This window comes from Podarcis filfolensis (assembly GCF_964270895.1).
Source record: "Podarcis filfolensis genome assembly, chromosome: 17".
NCBI lineage: Eukaryota > Metazoa > Chordata > Lepidosauria > Squamata > Lacertidae > Podarcis > Podarcis filfolensis.
This window is the reverse complement of record NC_139621.1, coordinates 30,818,352-30,844,238: the sequence shown is the minus strand read 5'-3', so window position 1 is coordinate 30,844,238 and position 25,887 is coordinate 30,818,352. Positions and strand designations below refer to the sequence as shown.

Sequence of the window (25,887 nt, the reverse complement as noted above, 5' to 3'; positions counted from 1 at the left end):
GTACATGGTCTTCTGGAAACCCATTGTTTCAAAAAAAATGGTGATGCTAATAGAGTTTTAGGACTTTAGCTTTCGTCTCACTAGCACTTTCTGACTATTTTACAGAGTCTGAGACCAGCAATACTTAACATCCAAGAAATGTGTTACCGGCTCAGCGATATGGCACTTTGTCAAATTGAAAAGGGCTATTTATATACCCTGATGGAATTTAAAGGTACTCAGTTCAGCCAGCTAAAAGATGTAAGTGGGTTTCATTGGTTCACTTTATCAAGATTTCATATAAATCTTTATTTCTTAGCTTTAATATCAATTATTCTCTACCTGCACTGTACCTTTCAGGTGGCAGCTCATCTGTCGGAGTTCAGGGAATTAGCTAAAGAAGTGGTTAGAGGTGCATGTCGAACTACACTGCTTGAAGCTGGTTTCACTCCTGATGATTACTTTTATGCAACAGAGAGTACAGGTACAAAAGTGACATTTTAAAAAAATATTCAGGGCCCTTATTCTAGTTGCAAGGAATTACCAGTAGTCCCAATTCAGACATAAATGAAAGAAACTGCACAAGCTTTTTAAAAAAGTTTTTTATTTATACTTTTTAAATTCATACATTTCATTAATTTTACAATCCATTTAACATTTCAAAATTTGACTTCCCCCTTTTTCTGTGGTTCCTTAAATTTATTTTTCATGCATATTCAAATTCATTTAATTTACTCATTTAATTATCTACTGTAAATATATGCTCTCATAAAGCTGCAGATTATTACAATAATCCTGCTAATGTTTTTATCTGTTTACAATTTATCTGTAAATATTCAGTAAACCATTTCCATTCTTTTATAGTTTGTTATCTTGATTTCTTATTCTTTGATCTTTGAGCTCTTATGTTGTCTCTGTCTCTTCTTCCTTCAGACATGTGCAGAGAAGATCAAACACTTGATTTTGAAATAATCATGGTTCCCCTTGACATCTGAACCTAGGGAACTGTGGTTAGTTAAAACATGCCAGGTTCAGATGGTGATATATCCTGGCTTGTTAGCGAACAATAGCATTAAGTAACTAGAGTTCCCCAGTTTGGCCTCAGCAGAGAACTGGAGTTTTTACCATAAAAGCAGATATTTCTACTCCTTGCAGCCATGCTGGAGCAAAAGAAGGAGCATTTATGCCTGAGATCTGAGCAGGCTTGTTCATGTAAGGGAACACTATGGAAAATGGGGTCATTGATGAATTGCAGCGAAGGGTATCACAGAATATTACAAAATTTAATGTCTAAGACTGAATATGTTAGTTTGCCTCCAATTGCTACATAGGATTTTAGCAAACTTTCTTAATGGCATTGTGCCAGATGTTGTTATATGTAGCAAATAATTGTTTCCCCCGCCCCTATGATCAACTGAGTGTGAGCGAAATGATGCTTATCGCTGTAGAAATACCAGTTTAGCTTAGTACTTGAAATGGTTTCAGTAACATGTGCTTTTATTTCCCCCAGAACAGGTAACGATGGTAACAACAAGACTAAATACTGGAAGTGCCATTATTCGTCGTTCTGACAAAGATCCTTATGGTGACCAAGCTGAAAAAATGACGTATACTGAACAGGCCAACAAAAGGGCTACTTGTGAAAGGCTGACATGGTTGGTATTTGGCTTTTTGCAGGTCCACGTGTAATAGTGAGCATTCACACCTTCTTCGTGGGTGCCCTTTGAGGGACTGCGCACAGCACCGCAGCCCCTTGGGACCCACCAGTCTGCTGGGCTGGCCTGCCTCCCTGTGTTAGTCATTGGAGGTTCAGCCCTGGCGGTCAGTATAAGAATGTATTTTAGTGGAAGTGCTTCTTTCAAGTGAGATGGCTGTAATCCTAAGTGTCTGTACATTCACAAATGTATTCACTTTGCATTTACTCCTGGCAAAGTCTCGGTTTCAGTAAAAATGAATTGCTCTGAGGCATTGTTCTTTCCTTCCAGCTTTATTCGTCTTGCTGACTACCTTATAGTGAACACTTTGCATGTCTTGGCAGTAAAATCTGTCACTGCTCTTTTGAATTACCTCACCGAAAAGTTGAAAAAGACACCTCCTGCAGACCTCATTCGGAAGTGGAATACGGAAGAAACGCCACCTGAAGTTGCTGTTGTGGAAAAGAAGGTGAGGTCCGAGTTGTTTGAAACAGTTTGCTCCATCGCATTGTCCATGGTCACTACTGGGCTCTATCTGGTATTGTGTGAGCAGAAGGAAGCTTGCATAACTAACCTTCCCTGTCCCCTACTCTGCAAAATCACGCCAGTGCTAAACAATACAGCTTAAAGCTTCTCAACACGGGCTCAAACATAATCCCTGAAAGTTTTGATAAAAGAAGCAAGGATCTGCAACCCACGTAGACCCGCCACCAAACAATATAGGCCTAGCCACTGCTGGAACCCTTGGGCAATGGTGAAACGCAGAACATTGTTCTCTTCCCCTCTTCGTAGAACAGACTGTCACAAGCTCTTTTCCTCACTGACTGCAATCTTGACACATGTTATGTAATTAATAAATGTTTTATTCTAATTCATACTGAGATGCAGTGATCTTTTGTCAATTTCCCCAAGTCATTAAGGGGTGTGTAAATAAAGTTTGATAATCCCTGTTGTCATTCAGCTATCTCCAGATTAAGATGCCCTCCCCTCCCCTCCCATCAACTTTACCTGTTTGAGAATATACATATAATTAGCAAATTTGTGGACATTTGAGAATAGGGACATGACAATAACACTGTTGTGGGCTTTTCACCTACTTTTTCTTGTTGTCAGTGTGTTAGGCCAGAGAAAATGAAATCTTGTTTCTAACCTAAGAACTTATATTCATTTTCTGATTTTGGTTTGTTTTGTTTTAGGGAACTTCAGTGATTATAGGAGCGGAGGACGAAGAGTCACTTACTCCCATGTTTCTTCTAGAGCTAATTTTAGAGATCAATGCTCTGTTATTTGAACCAACTGTGGAGGATTACCAGGTTTAAGAATAATTTTACTTTACTTTAGATTGCTGTATGAAACTTGATTTGTCATCATAATCCTACTTTTGCACGCAGGATATAGCATTTGATTGGACATTGGGTCTGGGATGCATAGGGATCTCTCGGGTGAGCTTTTGATGGTCACAGTTCTTAGTTGGCCTGAAATCTGGCCCGGTGTTGCTGGGAATCCAGGGCAAAACAAAATGAGCAAGGCTCACCCATTATCAATTAACTGGATGATCCACATCTGGATGCAGGTAAACAGGAATGGGGGGGCGCGGGTGGCGCTGTGGGTTAAACCACAGAGCCTAGGACTTGCCGATCAGAAGGTCGGTGGTTCGAATCCCCACGATGGGGTGAGCTCCCGTTGCTCGGTCCCTGCTCCTGCCAACCTAGCAGTTCGAAAGCACGTCAAAGTGCAAGTAGATAAATAGGTACCGCTCCAGCGGGAAGGTAAACAGCGTTTCCGTGTGCTGCTCTGGTTCGCCAGAAGTGGCTTAGTCATTCTGGGCACATGACCCAGAAGCTGTATGCCGGCTCCCTCGTCCAATAAAGCGAGATGAACACCGCAACCCCAGAGTCGGTCATGACTGGAGCTAATGGTCAGGGGTCCCTTTACCCTTTAAACAGGGATGGAGGTAACAGCATTGCAGAAGGAAGCATGTGAAGGGGCTTGCTATATAGTGACAGAGGCTGCAGAGAGGAGTGACCATGTAGCAAAGTTATCTGACTAGTATTCAGAGGCAGGAGTGCCAGCCTTCATACCGAAGGACCCATGGGGACCTCTTCATAGACCTACCAGTTCTGCAGTGATGCAAAATAATGATGATCAGGGATCAGCAAGTCTTGGTTTGTTTTTGTCATGACCGGAGGAAGATTTAGGGGAGCACAACCAGTTCAGTCGCACTGGGCACAGAGTCTCTGGAATGCTGCCGTTATGATTTAGAATGGAGCATGAGAGGCGGAGGAGCGCTTAATTTGGGTGTCGCCCAGAGCACCACTGAAATTTGAGACCCCAAGATCCACCACTGCCAAGACCCTCTCCTCCAGAGAGAGGGGGAAAGGGTTTTCTGATATTACACTGAGATTGAGACCCAGCGTAACTGTGGATATGAACTCCTTCCCTCCTCCCCAGCTGAGGAGCAGGATGTGGCACAGCCAGTATTGGACACTGTCTGCCTCTGAATACTAGAAGATGAGTGGGCTCATGACCTGCTTGCGTGATTCCCATAGGCATTGCAACATAGTGGGTGGGAGAATGAGCTAAATACAAGAAACCCAATGCTTTGAATATTACCTATTTCATGAAGGCAACACACCTTCTCTCAGCCTGAGGCCCCTCTGCCACCTGCAGTATGGGGATAATAATGCCTGCCTTGCGGTATCGTTGTAAATATTGCAGCAGTGATGTGTGAAGAGCATTGAACACTTTAAAAACGCTATACAAATACTAAGTATTGTTTTTCATTTTCAGATTCTTCCAGTACAACCAGCGTTTTTTTGATACATTTCTTCTATTTTGCCCAACAGGATGGAATGTCAGACATTGTGAATCAGTTTCAGGCAACTGTGTTATCTGTTGCAAACCTTGTTCCTGATAGATATTTTGATGCTTTTACTCGCCCTGTTATTAACAACAAAATTGAAGAAAAAACATGTGGTGAAGGACCAAGCTTGTCAATAATGTTCAAAGATGACAGACATCTCCAGAACATTATCTCACAAATAAAGGTATAGACCACCTTTTGTGGAAGCCTATTTACATTCCTGTTCTCTGTTTGAAATGGCAAGCTGGTGCCACTCCCCATGTCAGCTTATGAGTAAATAAGTACCCCAGCTTGCCACTTGTCCCTTATTGAATCTCTTGCCCTCAATATTATTATGATCAAATACTTTTCTGTTAATGTTTAGGAAACAATCTATTCAGGATTTGAAGCAGTCAACTTGTATGCATCTACTTTTGAAAAGTTTCGTTTATTTTTCAAAGAAAATGAAAGCCTTGATTTGGAAGCTCTGAAGAAAGAAGAACCTGGTAAAATTTGTTTCATAGCTTGCTAGGTATTTTTGAAGCCGCTCAGTAGTGCATTCGGTGATCTGCTTAGCAGGCTGGATTATGCCAGCAAACATCCATATAGTTTTCATAACGTTCCTGACAACAGAGATTCTTTAGACGTGATCTTCAGAAGAAATTTGTTCTGTTAGAGTGATCCTATATTTCTTATATGGGATGCGGGTGGCGCTGTGGGTTAAATCACAGAGCTAGGGTTTGCCGATCGGAAGGTTGGCGATTCGAATCCCCGCAACAGGGTGAGCTCCCGTTGCTCGGTCCCAGCTCCTGCCAACCTAGCAGTTCAAAAACACGAAGTGCAAGTAGATAAATAGGTACCACTCCAGCGGGAAGGTAAACGGTGTTTCCGTGCGCTGCTCTGGTTCGCCAGAAGCGGCTTAGTCATGCTGGCCACATGTCCCGGAAGCTGTATGGTGGCTCCCTCGGCTAGTAAAGCGAGATGAGTCGTCCGCGACTGGACCTAACGGTCAGAGTTCCCTTTACCTTTATATTTCTTATATATGTATGGTGAACTGGTTGTGATGTACTAACTACAAAATTCCTGTTTCAAATTGCAGCTTAATTATGAACTCACTAGGCAGCCTTAGGCAAGCTGTTATTCTCCCAGCCTTAGCCCATGAACCCAGTCCCTCTCAGGTAGAGGAAATCCTTCCTAACTGTACTCCTGCTTGTTCAGAGATAAGGTGCTTTTATTAAGAGTTGCTCTCCATTTCACCTTTTAGGCATCATTCTGGCAGGAGTTGATCCCTCCTCCCAGAGCTTTTCTGTCCCCTGTTATTCTGGCACTTAATGAATATGGAAAGGGAGTCACCATATTTGTGGGGTTGGTGGAGGAGAGGTTGGTTAAGAGTATTTGCCTTAAGCTAAGTAGTGAACCGTGTTGCCAAGTGAGGAATGTGCCCCCCATTACCTCCCCTGCCCCTTTGCCCCTATAGCACTCGGGGAGCTTTCCTGTTGCTCTTTTCTACTTCTCATACTGATGCTAAGCACATGGAGCTGGGAGTTGTTCAAACTTTTTCTACGTTTCAACTTTATAATGTACCAGGGCTATGAGGGGCTCCCTGCACACAAAAGGGATGAATCTTTCTTAATTTGCACAAGCCCTGCCTGTAGATCAAGTGGGAGGAGATACCATATGTTTTGCTCTATAAGACTTACTTTTTCCCTCCTAAAAAGTAAGGGGAAATGTGTGTGTGTCTTATGGAGCGAATGCAGGCTGCGCAGCTATCCCAGAAGCCAGAACAGCAAGAGGGATTGCTGCTTTCACTGTGCAGTGATCCCTCTTGCTGTTCTGGCTTCTGAGATTCAGAATATTTTTTTTCTTGTTTTCTTCCTCCAAAAACTAGGTGTGTCTTATGGTCTGGTGCGTCTTATAGAGCGAAAAATACTGTAACTTGCTCTGGGTGCCCTCCCAGAGAAGAAATATACATTCATGACAAGTTTTTATGTTGTAAACTTCCCTGAGATCTACAGATAAAGGACGATATACACATTTAATAAAATAATAAGTTCCTGCCATTCCTCTTTTGCCAATGGGGTGATGGCGGTCAGGATATTGCACCCACCCCGACTGAATATAGACGACAACTGGGGAAATGTTTCTCTAAAGCACCTGAAAATGTAATGACGATATTACACATCTTGTATATAATAAACAGATGTTAAATTCTTTGCCGAACAACTGGAGAAGTATCACAGACAACACAAAGAAGCTGTGGCCATTAAACAGAAGAGGAATATAGGCTTGTTCCTCATAGATGCACAAAAGCTGAAAGACAAACTGATTCCATCCCCAAAGCGCTGTTTGGAGGTAAATCTTTCAATCACTTTAATACCAAACTTGGGAGGACTCGTGCATATCAATTTTGCAATTAAATGGCGTTGTACAAACCTAAGATAGTAGCTTCTGCTTCCTCAGATTATGGTTCAGATGTGTTGAATTACATTAGTTTGTAAATTAATAACAAAAGGTGTTTGAAAACCTTAAAAGGCCTGATAAGAACTTGGCTATAATGACTTCCAGATTTGGAGAATACTGAGGACAGTTGAGCCACAGATTGCTGAAAATCACGGATGTCAGCTGAAAAAACACACCACACGACAGAGAAGAGAAAATAGTATAGGAATACAATAATCGGAAGACATTTGGCAAAACTGTTAGTGACTAGAAACCTGGCAGAACTTAACACCAGCATAAGTTAAGCCAGTGTAGGCTACTCCTATTCCAAACTCTGTTCATAAGGAATTTGATTTACATTACCCGTTTTGCAGGCCATGTTCTACTGGGTTTCTATGCCACATGGCAGATCTGAAAGGGGTTTGGAATAGGTGTCAGTCTCTCCTTGCCCTGTTTCCTCTTCCTGTTTTGGGAACTTGCACTGGGTTAAGTTCCACCTACTGAGCCCCAGGTGAGCTGGGGGTGAGAGATTTAACTGACACATCTCTGGCTCAACTGAGTTGAAAGACCTATGCTGGCAGAGCCCCAACTGTGCCTGAACTCAACCAGGAAAGATTCACCAAATTCAGAATCTCATCCTGGCTGATCATGGCTTGGCTTTGCTTTGCTTGAGTTTTTTGTTAAGTTTTTTTGTTTAGCACAAAGAGGAGGGGACAGAGGGTGAAGAAAGAACTGGGGGCTCTCTTCCCATACTTTGGACGCCCTTTGGACTACTGTTTTCCCCCCAGGAACTCTTCTCATTGTGAGACTGAGAGTTTGTTTGGACCATGGGTGAGAACCTAGAGAGGAAGGGTGTGACAGAAGGAAAATGAATTGAAATCAATTTTATATGTATTAGTAACTTTGTATGAGGGGATGTGGGTGGCGCTGTGGGTTAAACCACTGTGCTGCTTGGGCTTGCCGATCAAAAGGTCGGCGGTTCGAATCCCTGCGACGGGGTGAGCTCCCATTGTTCGGTCCCAGCTCCTGCCAACCTAGCAGTTTGAAAGCACGCAATACAAGTAGATAAATAGGTACCCCTCCGGCGGGAAGGTAAACGGCATTTCCGTGCGCTGCTCTGGTTCGCCAGAAGTGGCTTAGTCATGCTGGCCACATGACCCAGAAAAACTGTCTGCGGAAGCAGACAAATGCTGGCTCCCTCGGCTTTTAAAGCAAGATGAGCACTACAACCCCAGAGTCGTTCGCGACTAGACATAATTGTCAGGGGTCCCTTTACCTTTAACTTTGTATGAATGTAACATTTTTATACATAACTGTATTTTGTAATATTTTTGTTTAAGCGGGCTGTTAATTGCTTCAGTTTTCTGTACACCACTTACAGACATTTTTAATATATTAAGTGGTACATCACTGATGTAAATAATAATAATAATAATAATAATAATAATAATAATGATGGATGTATTGCAAGGTGCGAAGTCTTGACTAAGAAACTGATTCTTGTGAGTTAAACATCATTGCCCTGATAAAACTTTCATTCTCTGCTGAAATTTTCATTATTATTTTTATTCCAGGTTATCAATGGAATGCTTCCTGTAATTGCAAAGAAAAAAGTTACTGCCATTCTTGTTGAGGCAAATGATGCTAAATTTAAACTGGAGTTTTATCCATCTACAACAACAGAATATGTCTTTAGCTTGACGTTCCTTGATGAAATACAAGATCGGGTTAGTTCACTAAAGTGCTCCTACTAGGTAGCATTTACCGTCTTGGAAAGTACTTAGGACAACAGTGGAAAGGAATTGTGCTTTGCTTCCTTCTGGACTCATCTACCTACCTAGCTATATGGATAGTGCTCCATTCAATTTCCCTTATGAAATAAAAATGCTTCACATGGCATTGCATTTAATTTGAGAATGTGTATTTCTCCAAAACGTATGATGATTGCAGGTCATGATGAGTCCCTCCTGCCCTGCAAATAGCAGTGGTATTAGAAACTTACTAGTGTAAGCAACTAGCAAAGTGCTCCCCATAAGGCTTGTATTATTGCATAGATATCTGTTGGATGCAATGTGTAGGTCCAGGTCACAAGTGTCAGGCAGGTCCCTGCTTTCAGGGGGAAAGGCTAATATTTAGTTATATGGGAGAGCACCATTATGGTGGAAACTTACCCTACTTGACGTCTTTGGCAACTCTAACCATTGCGAATCATCCCTGTCGCTGTCAGCATAGACCTTTCCTTTCTTCTACATATCCCTTTTCTGGATTCCAGTCTTTGGTCATATTTGAATGTCACAGAATGTTGGGACCTGGTAGGAAAAATTACTTACCTGTATACTATTTAAAAGAACCCGGAGTTGACTTTGGTGCCAGTTTTTCCTCTTGCTTTTAACGTAACATTTTGTGGCAATTTAGAATATTATCACCGATATTGATTTTCCGTGGAAGCACATTTTCAAAAGAATTAACTGATTTCCCCCCTCAGATCGAAACACTTGAAGTTGACTCAAAAGTCGTAACAAAGATGTATCAGCTTATCGAACTATATGCAGTGCCAACTCCGCCTGAAGATCTTGCTTTGTTTTCGAGTCTGAAACCATCCATCGTTGCTGTCCGAAATGCAATTGACAAATCTGTGGGTGAAAGAGATGCCAACATTGCTAGGTTCTGTCAGCTCCTAGACCTAGATGTTCAGGAACTAAATCTAGAAGTTAAAGAAGTCAAACACCTAGCTCAGGTATAGAAACAATAATTTTTTCCCATGTTTATATCCTATGGAATTGCCATTATGGATTTCTGGTATTGTTTACTAGTGATTTGCCACTACCAACATTCTCCAGCACTGTGCACTGAAAGTACAGTACACGAGATCCCCAGCTGAGTAGCAGGCCACATGCTTTGATTGCAGAAGCCCCAGGTTCAGTCGTTAGCACCTCCAAATAAAAGGAACTGTCAGATAAGCAAAGCTGGGAAAGACCCCTGCCTAGGAATCGGGAAAACCAGTACCAGCCAAAGTAGTCAGCAGTGGGTTTGTTGGACCAATGGACTTGGTATAAGACAGTTTTAGGTGTGTCAGGGGTCAACAAGAACGCCAAGGTTTATAACATTTATAACCAACAATGGTGTATTACACAAACCTCCAACAACTCATGCATTGTAATGGAGGGATATTTGCCTTCTCCCTGATGGATTCTCCTCTTGCCTGGACTAGGCATGTTTCGCACTGTCCCCATTCTCAATGAACTGATGTTTTGTTTTGTGATCAGTGATCAGTACACCCATCACTCCATACAGTATTTATTTCTTAATATTGAAGATGTCACAAGCAACATCTATACTTCACTCAGTCACAGTTATGTTTTTAATTTTCATTGTTCTGTACATTGTATTGACTCTTTATAGCTGTGTGTTCTCTATTTTATATCTGTATTTTCTCTACGTCCCCCCTCCCCGAGAGGTTCGGAGGGTGCCAACATGGGGACAGGCCTTTTCTGTGGTGGCTTCCCATCTGTGGAGTGCTCTGTCCAGAGGGGCTCACCTGGCGCCATCATTACATGACCTTAGGCACTTGGCAAAAACATTCCTCTTTAACCAGGACTTTGGCCATTAAATAATCTATGGGGGAACTGTTATTATGATCATTTTATTATTCTGTATTATGTGTATTGTGTTTTTATTACTATGCCACATAAATTATGTTTTTAATGTTGTTCACTGCCCTGGGATAAAGGGTGGTATATAAATCGAATGACTGAATAAATATTTTCAAAGCTCATTAGCCATAAATTAACTCCACAAAGTTCTCTGGATTATAGAGTAAGTGCTGTAATGGGCTTTGACATAATTTGAAATTATATTTTATGAACTTGTGGCGTGCAGAGAATGAAAGGAAAATATTCATGGCCCCAACATAACCAATAAATTTGAACAGAGGGTGTATTTTCAAATCGGCAAAAACTGAATGGCCAGCAACATGAGCTCTGCCCATTGAGATGGAAAACACAAAACACAGCAAAAGGGCACTTTAAACGCTTTTATTTCCTGTGAACAGTTACTGAGGTATTGGCCAAGCCCTCCACTATTAGCTTAGTTAAGCAACTATTTGCCTATGTATTAAAGGAGCAGTTAATATAGAGAAATGTTGCAGTAGGGATTAGAAAGGGTAAAAGGAACTCATCGCATATGCATAGCACTGCATGTTAGAGATCATATGCTCTACTGGATTTAACTGTAATAGTTTGACATGCAGCACTTCTATTTAAACTTTTATGAAAGCTAAATGGTAAAGCAACTTCTTGATTTTTAATAGGATCCTCAGATTTTGGATATAGCTACAGACCAAGAAAGAGTGAAACAAGTTCTAGCAGAGCTGCAAACTATTCTTGATGAGCTACAGAAACGTGCATTTACTTATAAATCCTATCAGAAGAATTTCAAGGTGAATTGGTTTGCAATTCCATGTCTGTTGTGAGGATGAAATGGGTTTGGGGAGAGAATGAGCCCTATCTATGTTATATCTATGTTTATATCTATGTCTAGGGCTATATCTAGGGTATTTTCTTCAAAGATATGATAGTCGTTTTATAATATACAGAATAAGGCTATTTTCTATTATTATTGTTACTGTATTGTTATTTACACCTTACCGTTCACTCGAAGGTGGAAATGACAAGATTTGATGCTTTGGAGGAAGTTTGTGCAGAGCTGAAATTGAAACAACTGTTATGGGATTCTCTGTCTGAATGGTCAGTACTTGAAGACGAGTGGATGGAGGTAAATTGCATGCATTGCTCTTGAGATGATCAAGTATAAAGAACCTGCACTACAATAATGAATATTGTTTTAAAAAAGATTTTGGGGCTTTTGTAAGGAGATGGCTATTTATGTGTTGAATAAGTAAAAGGCAGTAATTATTTACAAATGAGGCAGAGCTGCTCTCCCGGCACTGAGGTTGCTGGGGAGCAGTGAGGTCAGGGCCACATGATGGATCTGTGTGGTGCACTATATTAGGCCTGAGAAAGCAGAATATATGAGTTGTTCTCTAAAGCTGCAAAGTTTACACACATTCAGTCGGTAATAAGTACCATTGAATAGAGTCAAGTTTACTTCTGGCTAAGTAGATGTAGGAACTTGGCTTTTTTGTGCCTGTCATGCTTGGTATTGATTTAACTCCCTCCCTTTATTCTGAAAGAAATATCTTACAATAAACAAGTTGAGTTTTCCTCGTAGACTAAGCAATCCTTTTGTACACTCTCTTCCCACAGGCTAAATTCGATAGCTTGGATCCAGAAAACCTGAATTCTCAAGTTTCCAAGTATGCCAAATTTGTCAATCAGCTGGAAAAGGGCTTGCCACCTAATAATGTTGTGCCGCTGCTTAAGGAGAAAGTGGAGAGAATGAAAGAAAAGGTACAACTGACTTCCAGGTGTATTTCAAGGGAGAAAATATGCAATTTTGTTAAGGATCCCTTTCAAATGAACATTTCAGATTGCATCTTACTTATAACATCATCATGCAACCTAAAACAAAATGGAAGAGTTGTCAAAATGAATAGTGTAATAAGGCCAAAAGGTTACAGGCCATTTCATTAGTATAAATATCTATCTAGACTAGAGTTTTTGGAATCACTCAGCCATCCTCTGATGGGGCCTTTTTGTTTCTCTAGTCTTCTTGGTTCCTTATAAAAATCATAGGTTTATATAATAGTGCAACAAGATTATGACGTGCCACAGAGACTACTTGTGCAACGCGTGTTATCGTGAAAGTATAGGCAGTTTGTTGATCATCTGCGCATTTTTAACAAGAAAAAGTTAAACTAAAATTCTGTGCACCTTACTCTTTCAGGTTCCTGCCATCACAGACCTTAGAAACCCTTGTTTGAGACCCAGGCACTGGGCTATTATAGAACAAATAGTTGGCGCACAGCTGATAGATATGGAAAACCCGCTAACCTTAGAGAGACTCGTTCAGATCAATGCTTTTGACTACTCTCAGGAGATTCAAGATGTTTCTGGACAAGCTTCAGGAGAAGCTTCCTTGGAGGCAATTCTCAGAAAGGTACTTTTTAATCAGATGCTTTAAATACCCACACCCCCACACCCCCAGTGTGGTGTAGTGGTTAAGAGTGGTAGACTCGTAATCTGGTGAACCGGGTTCACGTCCCCGCTCTTCCACATGCAGCTGCTGGGTGACCTTGGGCTAGTCACACTTCTCTGAAGTCTCTCAGCCTCACTCACCTCACAGTGTTTGTTGTGGGGGAGGAAGGGAAAGGAGATTGTTAGCTGCTTTGAGACCCCTTAGGGTAGTGATAAAGCAGGATATCAAATCCAAACTCTTCTTCTTCTTCTTCTTCTTCTTCTTCTTCACCACCACACCCTCTTGGACTACGACAAGTAAATAAATTATCTATATTTCATTTACTGAATCCTCGATTCAGAGCACACTTACTGAACTCTCTGGGCCTTTGCCACCATTTGCAGAGACTGGTGCAACTCATGTGCCTGACAAGGCTGTGATGGACCTGGAGTGTTGTGTTTTCCCCGTGAATAAATAGCTTGGGTTGGCTGACATGGAGTAGCCTCTGCTAAAGTAGTGAGGAATACAGGGATAGCAGGAGAACAGAGGGGTAGCGTACACAGAGGGAAAAGGGACAGTTTTGTTGTTGTTTTGAAGTACAGAGGAGGCACAAAGTGTCAATATAATCACATTAATGAGACAAACACAGGCAAAAAAAAACGACATGATGCTATTTGAAAAGAAAACAAAACTAAGAGAAATGTTAAAGGGAAAACAGAGAAGAGCTAAGGTAAACTAAGTAAGTTGGCTAAGTAAGGCAAAATGCACTGAAGCAAAGAGCAGAAAACACACACAAAGAACACAAATCATAAAGAGAAAACACACTGGCCTGAGGAGAACAAGAAATGATGGAGAGCCAAGAAAACCAAGTCTGCTTCAATGAAGGCAGAAAACAGAACTGGGTTACCTTAACAATTGTTTTTCTTGTTTCAACCACTAGTGGGAAACAGATCCCAACCTGGCGACCTTCTATGCTAATTAGAAAAAGGCCATTTGCTTCTTTCAGTTCTGTTAATAATGAATAAATTTTGCTTGGTATAGAAAATATGTGAACAACAGATTTTCAGTAGACGTTGCAAATACCAGGGTATTGGGATGCCCCGTTTTACTGGTTTGAATAAATAAACTGAGTAAACTGCTGGTTTAACTCAGTTTATCAAACTTATTTTCAATGCTAATATAAACTGACTTTTCCCCCCCATCAGGTGGATGATTCTTGGAAATTGACAGAATTCATTGTTCTTCCTCATCGCGATTCAAAAGATGTTTTTATCCTGGGTGGCACAGATGACATTCAGGTTAGGAACTGCTTTTAAAGCTGTCAGTTTTAAAGCTCATAATTTTACAGAACTCTCTTGAGTAGTGCCCATAAGACCCAAAAATGCTTGAAAATCATATATTTGTGTTTCAGCAGGTTTTTTAATTTTTTAATTTTAATTTTAATTTATGACAAGATATGGTATGGTTTTTCACAAGTAAAGCAGGGTTTTTCAAAACTTCCAGCAACAGAGTGCAATGTGTTGGTGCGAGGCAGGGAAGAGTTTTAGTCCCTTCCTCTACAGACTCCCATTTTTAAAATAGAGCCATTCTACTGCCTGCTTTGTATGTGAATAGTGCATATACATGGGGGGGGGGGGGGAGAGAGAAGTATTTACAGCAGCCTCATCACACCTAGTTTGGCTTGTTCAAATCAGTGGGACAGATATGAGCATGTTCTTAGCTCTCGGGTTGAAATTCCTGGGCTTACAAGTGCTTAAATTTGCCATGATCAAATGGTTTGTGCTTAGTAACTTCAGTTCCAGCTCTAAACACTGGCTGGCATCATGAGCCAACATACGAAGATATCATGTCCCTATGGCATCATCATCAGTATTAGTATTAGTATTAGTATCACTCCACCCATTTGACTGGGTTGCCCCAGCCACCCTAGGCAGCTTCCAACCAATTGTAAAAGCATAATAAAGCATCAAGCATTAAAAACTTCCCTATACAGGACAACATACTTTGACATTGCTATGCTGGCCAAACACACTATGGCACAACAGAACAATTTCATGTGCATGTTCAAAGCATTTGGGCTAGCATGAAGTTGATTTCTGCCATGTCTGTCCAACACTACATGCCTAATATCTGGTATTAAATTTTTAATATTGATATTCCCATGTCAGGTAGAAGTAACAGAGTGGGCTTGCCCCACTAAACAAGCATGTCATGATTGTAGCTATGTTGACACAAATCATTATTTTGTTGCAACTGCACACATCTATTATGATTGGGATTCAAGTTTTGATTTCATTAACAGACCTGTTGCAGAGACTTTGTTTGAGTATGAAAGTGTTTTACTTAAGTGTTACATTTTAATATTGCAAAAAAACTTCATTAGTTTCTGGTCTGCAACAATAGGAAGCTGCAACATATATTTTCTGGAGTTGGTGGCTCTCCATATAGATTTGAAAGTCTATCCATGGACTGGCATTTCTAAGAGATTATAGGGGGAGGAGTTAATTTCCTGTGGTTTTGAAAAGATTAGGGCTGCAGCTTTAATTGATTTAACCAGTAGATCAGTCAACTAACACTTTAGCTGGGAAACTAGTCTGGGCTAATTTTAATTGGTGAGAACACATTTTAATTGTTGAGACTGAGAGAACAATTTTCATACCTTGTATTTAGCCATTTACTGCTGGGAACTCAGTTGTCAAAATTGAGAATTCTGTTTATTGTTTTCCTTCAAGGTCATTCTAGATGACAGCATGATCAATGTGGCAACAATAGCATCTTCACGATACGTAGGCCCTCTCAAGGCGCGAGTTGATGAATGGCAAAAGCAACTCTCTTTATTCAGTCAGACGTTGGTGAGTGTCACCTTATTTAAAAACATGCTCATTGCCTTTAGTGTTAGCAATAAAAGAGGAAAAGTAATCTTGGAATATGTTACTGTTTCTTAGAAGTTACCCTTTACCTTTGACAAGAGAGTGTTTAAATATCAACTTGGTGATAGTAACATACCTGGGTAGGAAGGATTATTGATGATCATGTAATTCATATCCATCTATAGAAGCAATATTGATTCTTTATGGTTTATTCAGTAATGGCCTGCAAAAGTATGTAAGTAGGACAGCAACAGTGTTTGCAAAAGACACTGAATTATTTAAATCTGCGAAGAGTTAACAGAAAAGTGTGAAAGTGCTATTTGGAGATGATACTGAAGTGGCAGCTGCAGCTCAGCATTGATGTTTGCAGGGTTTGGGGGGAGAATCATCCCAATTTTACTTATAAAATATGGTATTCAGATTTTTTTTTTCTTCTACAAATTACTTGTATGTTGTTGGAGGAATGATGAATAGTACTTCTCTAAAAACATCAATATAGCATACTGCAGCCTTCAAAAAGGATACCAGAATAGAAGAGATTATTTAGGAACAGGATAGAAATGTGTTCCAGAGAACAACGACACCTTGACATTCTTGTAATTGTCTTTATTGCCCTGATCCACTACCCCCTGTGTGATGTAGGAAGAATGGCTGACATGCCAGAGGAACTGGCTCTATCTGGAAAGCATTTTCAGTGCTCCTGATATTCAAAGGCAGCTGCCTGCAGAAGCAAAGATGTTCCTGCAGGTGGACAAGTCCTGGAAAGAAATTATGAGAAAAGTTAATCGTCTGCCTAATGCCCTCCGAGCAGCTACTCAGCCAGGTATTAATAGATCTAAAATTTGTATTATGCTTGACCATAACAAAACAATGTTATGTATAGCTGGAAAATGCAAATCACACCTACTGTATCTTAAGCTTGTAGTATGATTTCAAAAGCCATGTGCTGCAATGCCTGAGGCCCATACAAACACACAAACACCTCTCGGGTTGTCCCTCTGAATTCATATTTCATTTGACTGACGCTTATGTATTGCTTAATGTAGGATCTATTTCCAGGGTTTATTTTATTCCTGCCATTTTGTTTTCTTTGCTTATATGCAACTTTCTTCTGACTTTTTGGCCTGGTTCGCACATAACACTAAGCCATGGTTTGTTTAACAAAGCATGAGTTAACTACAAGTTGTCCCACAGATTGTCCAACAAACCGTGGCTTGTTTCTCCAAGGTTTGGCTTGTTTTCCAGCTGTTCCGACACTTGTGCCTTTGTAGCTTAAACAGCTGGATTTCAAAGATAGTATATAAAGTCGGAAGCTTTTCTATACAGTGGTACCTCGGGTTACATACGCTTCAGGTTACAGACTCCGCTAACCCAGAAATATTACCTCGGGTTAAGAACTTTGTTCCAGGATGAGAACAGAAATTGTGCAGCAGTGGCGCAGCGGCAGCAGGAGGCCCCATTAGCTAAAGTGGTGCTTCAGGTTAAGAACAGTTTCAGGTTGAGAACAGACCTCTAGAACGAATTAAGTTCTTAACCCGAGGTACCACTGTATATTACAAACCATCTTTTCCTTTTTTTATCCCAATAAACACACACACTCTCTATTTTCACTGCGCAAGCTTATTAAATTATTGTTTCTGCAGAGGTGGTGAATGTATGGCAAACCTTCCTCTTGTACCTAAAGACAGGAAACACGGGTCTTTGTCCATTAGACATCCCCCCCCATCCGTTTCCTGCCTTGGCCTGGAGCAGTTGTTTTTTATTCCTTCCTGCTGTCTACTCCTTGTTAGGTTTGTTACACATTCCATTTTCACTCTGCAAGTTTATTAATTATTGTTTCTTTGATACAGGCCTTTTAGAGTCCTTCCAGAATAACAATGCACTTCTTGATCAAATTCAGAAGTGCCTGGAAGCTTATTTGGAATCTAAGAGAGTAATCTTCCCCAGGTTAGTTAAGAATCAATAAGAATATAATTAAACCATCTACACTCTGGGTGATATCCAACTGCAATGTCCAATGGATTCTGCTACCACAATAAGATCTTCCCTTCCTCTCCTACCCATGAAGCCACACTCAGGGCTAGGGGACTCCCTGGAGCAGATTTTTATGGGGTGGGGGGAGGCTGCTACAGGGAGGAAGAGAGAAAAGGGAATGTTGGATGTTGCATAAATCTTTATTCAGTATAATCTTAGAGGTGCAATCCCATCAGAATTAAGCACATTTGAATCCCATAGACTTATATGGAAGTGTTAAGTCTTAACTTTGGATGGATCTTATTTGTAGCTTTTTGATTTAAACCACGGGTGGTGAACCTGTGGCTCTCCAGATGTTTTTGAACCCCAGTTCCCATCATAGGCCATCCTGGCTAGGGCTGATGGGAGTTGAAGTCCAGCAACATCTAAAGGGCCACATATTCCCCACCCTTGATTTAAACCAGGGAATAATGCAAGTTATCTCTTGGAAGTTGTGTGTGTCCAGGTGGGTTTGGCGCCTCTTGAGGGAAGGAACTTTGTAGCTTCAAAGGAAGTGGTTGGCTTTCACTTCCCTTGAAGCACTTCCTGTCTTCACCTAGAGCAGATCACCTGAATGCATTTCTTATCTCCTGTCTCCTCCTACTCAGGTTTGGGTTTGTGCTATTTCAGTGTTCATGTCTGTAGTGGGCAAGGAAGGTCCTTTGTCATCCTTTTCGCCTCAAGCTTTTCTTAAGTTCCTATATTTATTTATTGAAACCGCCGTTATTTTTCTGTTGATTATCTGTCTGTTTTATAGTTTCAAGTCTTCTACTTCCTCATAATGCTCCTCTTGGTTTTAGTCCCACTTATTCCCTGCCCATGACTCTTTTGTTACTGTGCTTGTTGAAATAGTGCACAACTTAATTACTTAATCCACAGGCTTTTAAAAATACATATATAGAAAAGCATGTTTTACAGAAATGAATGAAATTGCTTTAAGACAAATTAAGTCTGCTGCCTCAAATTATGCTCACAACTTCAGTGTAGAATATATTTTGAAATTTAGCAGATGAAAATACTTCTGAAAAAATAGTTGCATTTTTAATACTTTCAAAATTATCTACAAACAGATTTTACTTTTTATCCAATGATGAGCTCTTGGAGATTTTGGCTCAGACTCGCAATCCTCAAGCTGTTCAGCCTCACTTAAGGAAGTGCTTTGATTCAATCGCTAAACTAGAATTTGCCTATATGGCTCCAGCTGAAGGAGAAGAAAAGGTTCTTACCAATGATATTTTAGCAATGCTGTCACCAGAAGGTGAGAGGGTAAGCAATTATTTAACTCAAGCAAAATGCCTGTGTGTGTGTGTGTGTGTGTGTGTGTGAGAGAGAGAGAGAGAGAGAGAGGGAGAGAAAGAGTATTGCTCCTCTGTATGTAATGCATACACATTATGATAAGATGAATTTTATGACTTGAGCAAGCAGCATAACAGTGTTTATAATTCAATGTTTATAATTCATGATATACGATTATTAGTGTTGCCTTGATTTATTCTGTATTTTATATATATTTGAAAACTACATTGCGTGAAGGTTTTTGTAATGACTGTTCATTGTGTCTTTAATCAGTTAAGGAGAAATCAGTTAAAAAAAACACCAAGTTACCCTCATAGTAAGTGCAAGACTTGCCTTTCTAGGTTGGCTTAGGGAAAGGACTTAAAGCCAGAGGAAATGTTGAAGACTGGCTTGGTAAGGTTGAAGAAGCAATGTTCGCTTCCCTTCGACGCCTGAGCAAAGCTGCCATTGCTGATTATCAGACGAAGGAGAGAGTACATTGGGTTGTTGCTGGACATCCTTCTCAGGTAACCAGGCTCAGTTACTGCTTTATGGCGGTGGGGTGTGTGTGTGTGTGTGTGGCGGCGGGGGTGTGTGTTTGTCTTGAGGCCATACTGGTTATGGGCTTAAAGTTCAATATATCTCCAAAGTATCTTCTACTTGGAGCTTACCTGGTTACTTTATGCTGCTGCTTTTATACTGAACCAGAGTTGGGAACCATTTGACACAGACTAAGACTATCACCTTCCTGCATGAGCCCTCTTGAAATCAATGGGAGCCATGCAAAATAGTTGTTCAACAAGAGCACCAAGCAGGAAGACGCTTGTGGAACAGAAATTCGAAGTGGATTTATGTAACAAAAGGAGGAGCACAGTGTTAATGAAAGCAGTTCTCATCTGTGGATGCCTCTACCTTTATTCTGCCTTGTTTTTGCTTTGTTTTTACACAGGTCGTGCTGACCATTTCTCAGCTCATGTGGTGCCGTGATCTGACTCAGTGTTTAGAAGGAGAGGAACAGGATCATTTAGAAGCTTTGGAAGAATTTGAAAAGGAAAACTTTGAAGTTAGTGTTCATACCGGGGGGGGGGGGATTTCTTTTGAAACTGATCGTATGGAGCTGTTTGACATAATTTTAAAAGGCAAATTAACTGTCCCGGGTAGCAGTTTCCAGGAGATGGCCACGTGAGAGCGCAACCCTAACTGCCCTCTCATGTTGAGGAGTGAAAGGTTTTTTGGATTAGGGGGCCCTTGAGAGGCAATGGCTTGGCCTCCCCCACCACGCCCAAGAATAGGGATATGCCTTGGCAGTGGGGAGGTAGGGGCAACTAGTGAGAGGGGGCTGAGTGGAGTGTGCAGTGATACAGGTGGAACACATGGTTAGAAAGGGTGGGGGTAATGGAGGAACGAGGAAGGGACATTGGGAGCTGGCCATGATGCTGCCCAGGCAGATGCTGCGTAGGTTTCCACCTGCTGGCCTCTGCTGGTGGAGAGAAGTGCCACTGATGGGGATGGGGGCCCTAATGTGGTGGGGGCCCTAACATTGCAGCACAACTGCCCTGGTCAGTGTGGTACTCTCCTGTCTCCTGCTGCTCCCTGGCTGTGGTTAGGATCTCTCTGTCTATTGCAGCAAAAGCAGCAGTGTCTTGTGGCACCTTAAAGATGAACAAATGTATTATGGCAGGGGTCGGCAAGGCTTACCTCGCCTGGGCCGGTTCACTCCTGTGGAGATCGCTCCGTGGGCTGGATCACATCTGCGCAGATGTGATTTCCGGCACCGCAGAAGCAAGCCCCTGCTCCGCACTGCGGCGGTTTAGCACAGCATGCGGGGGTTCGCCGAGCGGTCTGCTTGGTTCGGGGGCCGTTTAAACGACCCCCATGGGCTACTTGTGGCCCATGGACTACAGGTTGCCTACCCCTGTATTATGGCATAAGTTTTTATGCCATCAGATTCATCCAGTGGTATCCTGAGTTTCTGGTATGTGTGTGTACACACACACACACACACACACACACACACACCTTGCAATGGGTTAGCCAGTTAACACACAAAGTATGATTAAACTCAGTTCTCCTGGATAATGCCTTTTTACCACAAGACACCTTTTATCGGTTTAGTGCCCACGTGTGATATTTTTAATGCAAAGTAATGTTGGGTGATGATTCAAAAAATACGTATTTTTCATTCCGAAACTATTCTTCCAAATTGGAATGCAGCTCTTGGCTCAAAGAGCCATTGACTTATTCAGAATAACAACACTTTATCTTTCCATAACATTTAATCTCTTTCAATATTCTGTTCCTCTCATTCTTAAATATGTAAGTGCTGACTTTTCTTTGAAATTGTTCTTCCCGTCTGTTGCTGTTGTCTGTTTTTCTCCGGTTAGGGCTTCTTTCTACTTCCCAGACAGTAAGGGGTCATATTGTGAATGTGATATCAAACCACTATGCCAGTCAATCTGAGTTGGCTATGTCCTGACATCACAGATAGCTAACAAAGCCTGTTCAGAGTGACAGCAGTGCTTCCTTAATAGGCGTTGCAATGATCTTTAAAAAAATGGTCGAAATAGGATTAACACGGGGCTGGCTTTTCCATTAGGCACAGTGAGTTTGGCCACCCCTTGTGATAGAAGTTGGACACGGAGTGGTGGCAGGATGTTGGAAGACAGCTTGCCTGTACCTCCTAAGCTGGTCTGCTGATCTCAGGAGGATGCTGTCTTATCATTCAGCTGCTAATCCAGTCATCTTCTATTTCTGAAATGGGGGCAGCATCTTGTCCTTTGCCTTGGGCAGTAAAATGTTTTTACCTGACCCCGGATGCACTTGCCATTGCTGACGAAAATATTCATAACCACCTTCTCCCCCTTTTGGAACAAATCTACTTACATTAGCAGTAGATACAGCACTTTTATTTTGAAACGTTACTGTCTTGAGTAAAATAGCAAAATGTTTCCTAACATTGTGATTTCTTCTCCTTTCATAGAGATTAAATGCATTGGCTTCACTAGTTCGTGGCATCCTTCCCAAGCTCCACAGAAACATCATAACAGCACTCATAACTATAGATGTGCATGCAAGAGACATTGTTACCGAACTTGTAAAGCAGAAGGTACATTACAATTTTTAAATGATGTTTGTGCAGTTACAGTTTTAAATGTATATTCTCTAATAAACATTGTATATTCTCTGTAAAGGTAGATTCTGTTGACAACTTTGATTGGCAAAGGCAACTGCGTTACTATTGGGACCTGGATCTGGATAACTGTGTAGCCAGAATGGCTTTATCCCAGTACACTTATGCCTACGAATACTTGGGTGCATGTCCAAGATTAGTGATAACCCCACTCACGGTAAGACCTTGCCCTCAACCTCATGCATGTAGTATGAAATGTAAGCGAAAACTGGAACTTTCTGTTAGATACTGCTAACAAATAGTGTTCACCTTTACATAACATTGCTTTTAAAAACTGTTCTGTATAGACATATAAACATGTGTTACAGCATCATGTACACTTATGGGGGGGGAAAAGGTATTGCATGGATAAGTTGTCAACTCAGGATTACCTTTCTCTAGGGCTGTAGACTAATAATAATTTTTAAGAGATTTGAAGGTGACACAGTAGAGACATCATTGTCCGTGGAACTAATTTCTGTTGCTTCACTAGTTTGTCTGTTCAGCCTGCTCTTGCAGGTGAAGCACAGCAAATAGCCTGGAAACCTGTTTAGACCAGTAAGATGGTGAGGTCACAAAATAAGTGAAGTAGTGGAATCAGGGCTTCTTCATGTCTCCTTCAACTCTCCACAAAAGCAGCCCCCACCTATAGCTGAACAATGCGCAAAATTTTGAACAAAGTTAACCATCTCATATTAAATTATGATTTGAACAAGCTCCAAATATTATTATTTATTTGAATTAACTCTTTTTTTGCTATTATTATTTAAGCTTGTTGGTTGCTTTTTATTCAAAAAGGTCTGCAAGTGACTTATAACTTATTTAAAAACCTAATTGTAACAAAAATACATTATAATATAAACACATTAACACAAAAACATGTGCAGTTCATAAAAACACACAAAGAACCCCCCCCTCATAACAGCAGCAGAAAGCTACAGCACTACACTAACAGCAAAACAACACTATCTAAAGTGTGGGAAAAAGGTACATTTTACCTGGTCCTGAAAGCCTGTCCCTGAAGGTGCCAGGCAGATTTCACTGGCTCTTATGATTTCCCTCTTGCTTAGTGCATGAATCCTGAGCAGTTTCAGCACTGTTCAACAGTAACTTCAGAAATTTCAGCTGGTTCGCAATGCCGCTCGCTGATTGCTGAAGTGTTTAAGTCAGAATCTTCACATCCAGCTTTTTTAAAGACCAGCACTGGTTACCAGTTTAATGTCAGGCCCAATTCAAGGTACTGGGTTGGGCAAAAAAACCACACTTCTGAATGGGCTGGACCAGGATTATCTCTTGGATGTTTGGGTCACATCCTCACATGTTCCTCCTAATTTACATGATGTTGCAATGTAGAGGCAAGAGTCATAAAGTTTTGTGGTGGTCCAGAAGTCATTTGGCACACCGTGGTCTATAGTGACTTAGGATTGTACATTATTGATAGAAATTTGTGGGAATAGTTTCTACTGGTGTTGGGCCATATGTCAAATATCTTCAGTGAATTATGTTCCCAATGGCTGAGCTTTTTTTTAGTGATCTAATTCATACGTACTAAAGCTATTAGCTTTTAGGAGCGGAATGTGCAAACTGCTGAAGATTATACTGCAGTACAATTGTGTTATTTTAATTAGGACATAATTTCATAGCACTGTTCACTGTCTATGCATATGTAACTTTCTACACTTTGACTCAGGATCGCTGCTACCTCTGCCTTATGGGAGCATTGCAACTTGACCTCGGCGGAGCCCCAGCTGGACCTGCTGGCACTGGCAAAACAGAAACTACCAAAGACCTCGCAAAAGCGCTTGCCATCCAGTGTGTTGTGTTTAACTGTTCAGATGGCTTGGATTACAAGGTATGGAGCATGATATGTGAACACCTTTATTGTTCTGTTGCATTTCGTGTTGATGGAGCTGATGAAGTTCCTGCAATTTGTAATTTCCATTAACAAATAATATTTTCAGACGCTGCAATAACCGTTGGATGCTGAGCTCATGGTTGGTGTAAAGTATGGGATTGTGAGAGGAAGTATAACCTGTGCTTAAAAAAACCCAGTAGGACTGTACCACTAATGACTGTTGGCAAGATGACTGTAATGGAATAGTGTCTTCACAACCAACACTGCCCTTACTGATAAACTAACTAGCAACTGTTGCATCTTTTGAGGATATATCCCAAATGAAATTCCCTGGGCACCCAGCTATGTTGCACATGGCACACTGGACTTAGGATACCTATTTTGATTGGCTCATGGTCCTCTCTTCCCTCGCTTCTCCATAACCAGGCAGGCTGCAGGTGTAGAGAGACACAACAAACTAGCATTAAAGCAGGATACAGCATTCAGATGTAGCAATAAGCCACAGTTAACTGAAGCAGAGATTAGCCAAGCTAACTTCAAATCCCGGTTTGTTGGCCACAAGTATGGTTTGTGAGCTTGGTCACCTTCAGGTGTGCAGCTAAGCCATATTTAAGCTACACAAACCACAACAATGATATTTTGTCTGAGTCATTATGGTTATTTTTATGTTTGATGATTTACGGATCTCATCATACCATTGTAGTAAATGGTATAACTATATCGGTTTTAGAGCAGAATTATATAGTATTTGGTTCATGCCTTGCGCTACCAGAAGGAGAGAACTGAGGACATATAACCCAGTGCTTGTTAGCAACAGAGATACACTCCTTTTACTCTATGCCTTAAGAGTTTATTGCCTGAAATCACAGCTTTTGGAGAGAGATAACTGAGACATGTTAACTAAGATGAACTATTGTTCCAGATGATGGGACGTTTCTTCAGCGGCTTGGCGCAATCTGGAGCATGGTGCTGCTTTGACGAATTCAACCGAATTGATATTGAAGTTCTATCTGTTATTGCTCAACAGTTGATAACCATTAGGAATGCTAAAGCTGCTAAGGTAATTTCTGTGTTTTCTGGATAACAGAAGCTCTGTTTCATGGTCTTAATAATTTTCACAATGTAATATTGTTCTTAAATTGTTCTTTCAAACAGCTCTCTCGGTTTATGTTTGAGGGACGTGAAATAAAATTGGTGATGACTTGTGCGGCCTTCATTACAATGAATCCCGGCTATGCTGGACGGACAGAATTACCTGACAATCTGAAAGCACTTTTCAGGCCATTTTCAATGATGGTTCCTAACTATGCTTTGATTGCTGAGGTACCTTTTAATATATATGATTATGCAGAAAGTGTTTGAGAGCAGAAAATTACAACGTGGGAATAACGAACTGGAACAGTTGTCTTTAAGGTGGCCAATAGTTGAACATCGGGGAGAAAACTACTCCAGGATCTCTTTTTCATATTTCTGTTATTATGTCTTCTTTGCAACAGTTAGTTTACGCACTAGGGGATGGGTAGGCAAACCAAGGCCTGGGGGCCGGATTCGGCCCGATCACCTTCTAAATCTGGCCCATAGGCGGTCTGGGAATCAGCGTGTTTTTACATGAGTAGAATGTGTGCTTTTATTTACAATGCATCTCTGGGTTATTTGTGGGGCATAGGAACTCGTTC

The 25,887-nt window shown here is 41.0% G+C and overlaps 1 protein-coding gene across 2 annotated transcripts in view; it reads left to right on the top strand.

The window, feature by feature from the left end:
- The window catches only part of DNAH6 (dynein axonemal heavy chain 6), a 119,567-nt gene that overhangs the window by 8,286 nt on the left and 85,394 nt on the right, over window positions 1-25,887 (top strand). Inside the window, exons 6-31 of one of the 2 annotated variants that reach the window (XM_083592576.1) lie at window positions 106-240; window positions 340-463; window positions 1,490-1,634; window positions 1,965-2,142; window positions 2,870-2,986; window positions 4,520-4,720; window positions 4,901-5,021; window positions 6,716-6,867; window positions 8,529-8,681; window positions 9,440-9,691; window positions 11,264-11,392; window positions 11,614-11,727; window positions 12,219-12,362; window positions 12,799-13,011; window positions 14,235-14,327; window positions 15,762-15,881; window positions 16,542-16,722; window positions 17,750-17,846; window positions 18,983-19,178; window positions 19,550-19,714; window positions 20,137-20,250; window positions 22,168-22,293; window positions 22,379-22,534; window positions 24,047-24,208; window positions 25,134-25,271; window positions 25,367-25,534. In XM_083592576.1, the coding sequence (XP_083448702.1) occupies window positions 106-240; window positions 340-463; window positions 1,490-1,634; window positions 1,965-2,142; window positions 2,870-2,986; window positions 4,520-4,720; window positions 4,901-5,021; window positions 6,716-6,867; window positions 8,529-8,681; window positions 9,440-9,691; window positions 11,264-11,392; window positions 11,614-11,727; window positions 12,219-12,362; window positions 12,799-13,011; window positions 14,235-14,327; window positions 15,762-15,881; window positions 16,542-16,722; window positions 17,750-17,846; window positions 18,983-19,178; window positions 19,550-19,714; window positions 20,137-20,250; window positions 22,168-22,293; window positions 22,379-22,534; window positions 24,047-24,208; window positions 25,134-25,271; window positions 25,367-25,534 (3,894 nt within the window). The remainder of the gene's footprint in view (window positions 1-105; window positions 241-339; window positions 464-1,489; window positions 1,635-1,964; window positions 2,143-2,869; window positions 2,987-4,519; window positions 4,721-4,900; window positions 5,022-6,715; window positions 6,868-8,528; window positions 8,682-9,439; window positions 9,692-11,263; window positions 11,393-11,613; window positions 11,728-12,218; window positions 12,363-12,798; window positions 13,012-14,234; window positions 14,328-15,761; window positions 15,882-16,541; window positions 16,723-17,749; window positions 17,847-18,982; window positions 19,179-19,549; window positions 19,715-20,136; window positions 20,251-22,167; window positions 22,294-22,378; window positions 22,535-24,046; window positions 24,209-25,133; window positions 25,272-25,366; window positions 25,535-25,887) is intronic. The other variant, XM_083592577.1, reaches the window with a different exon arrangement.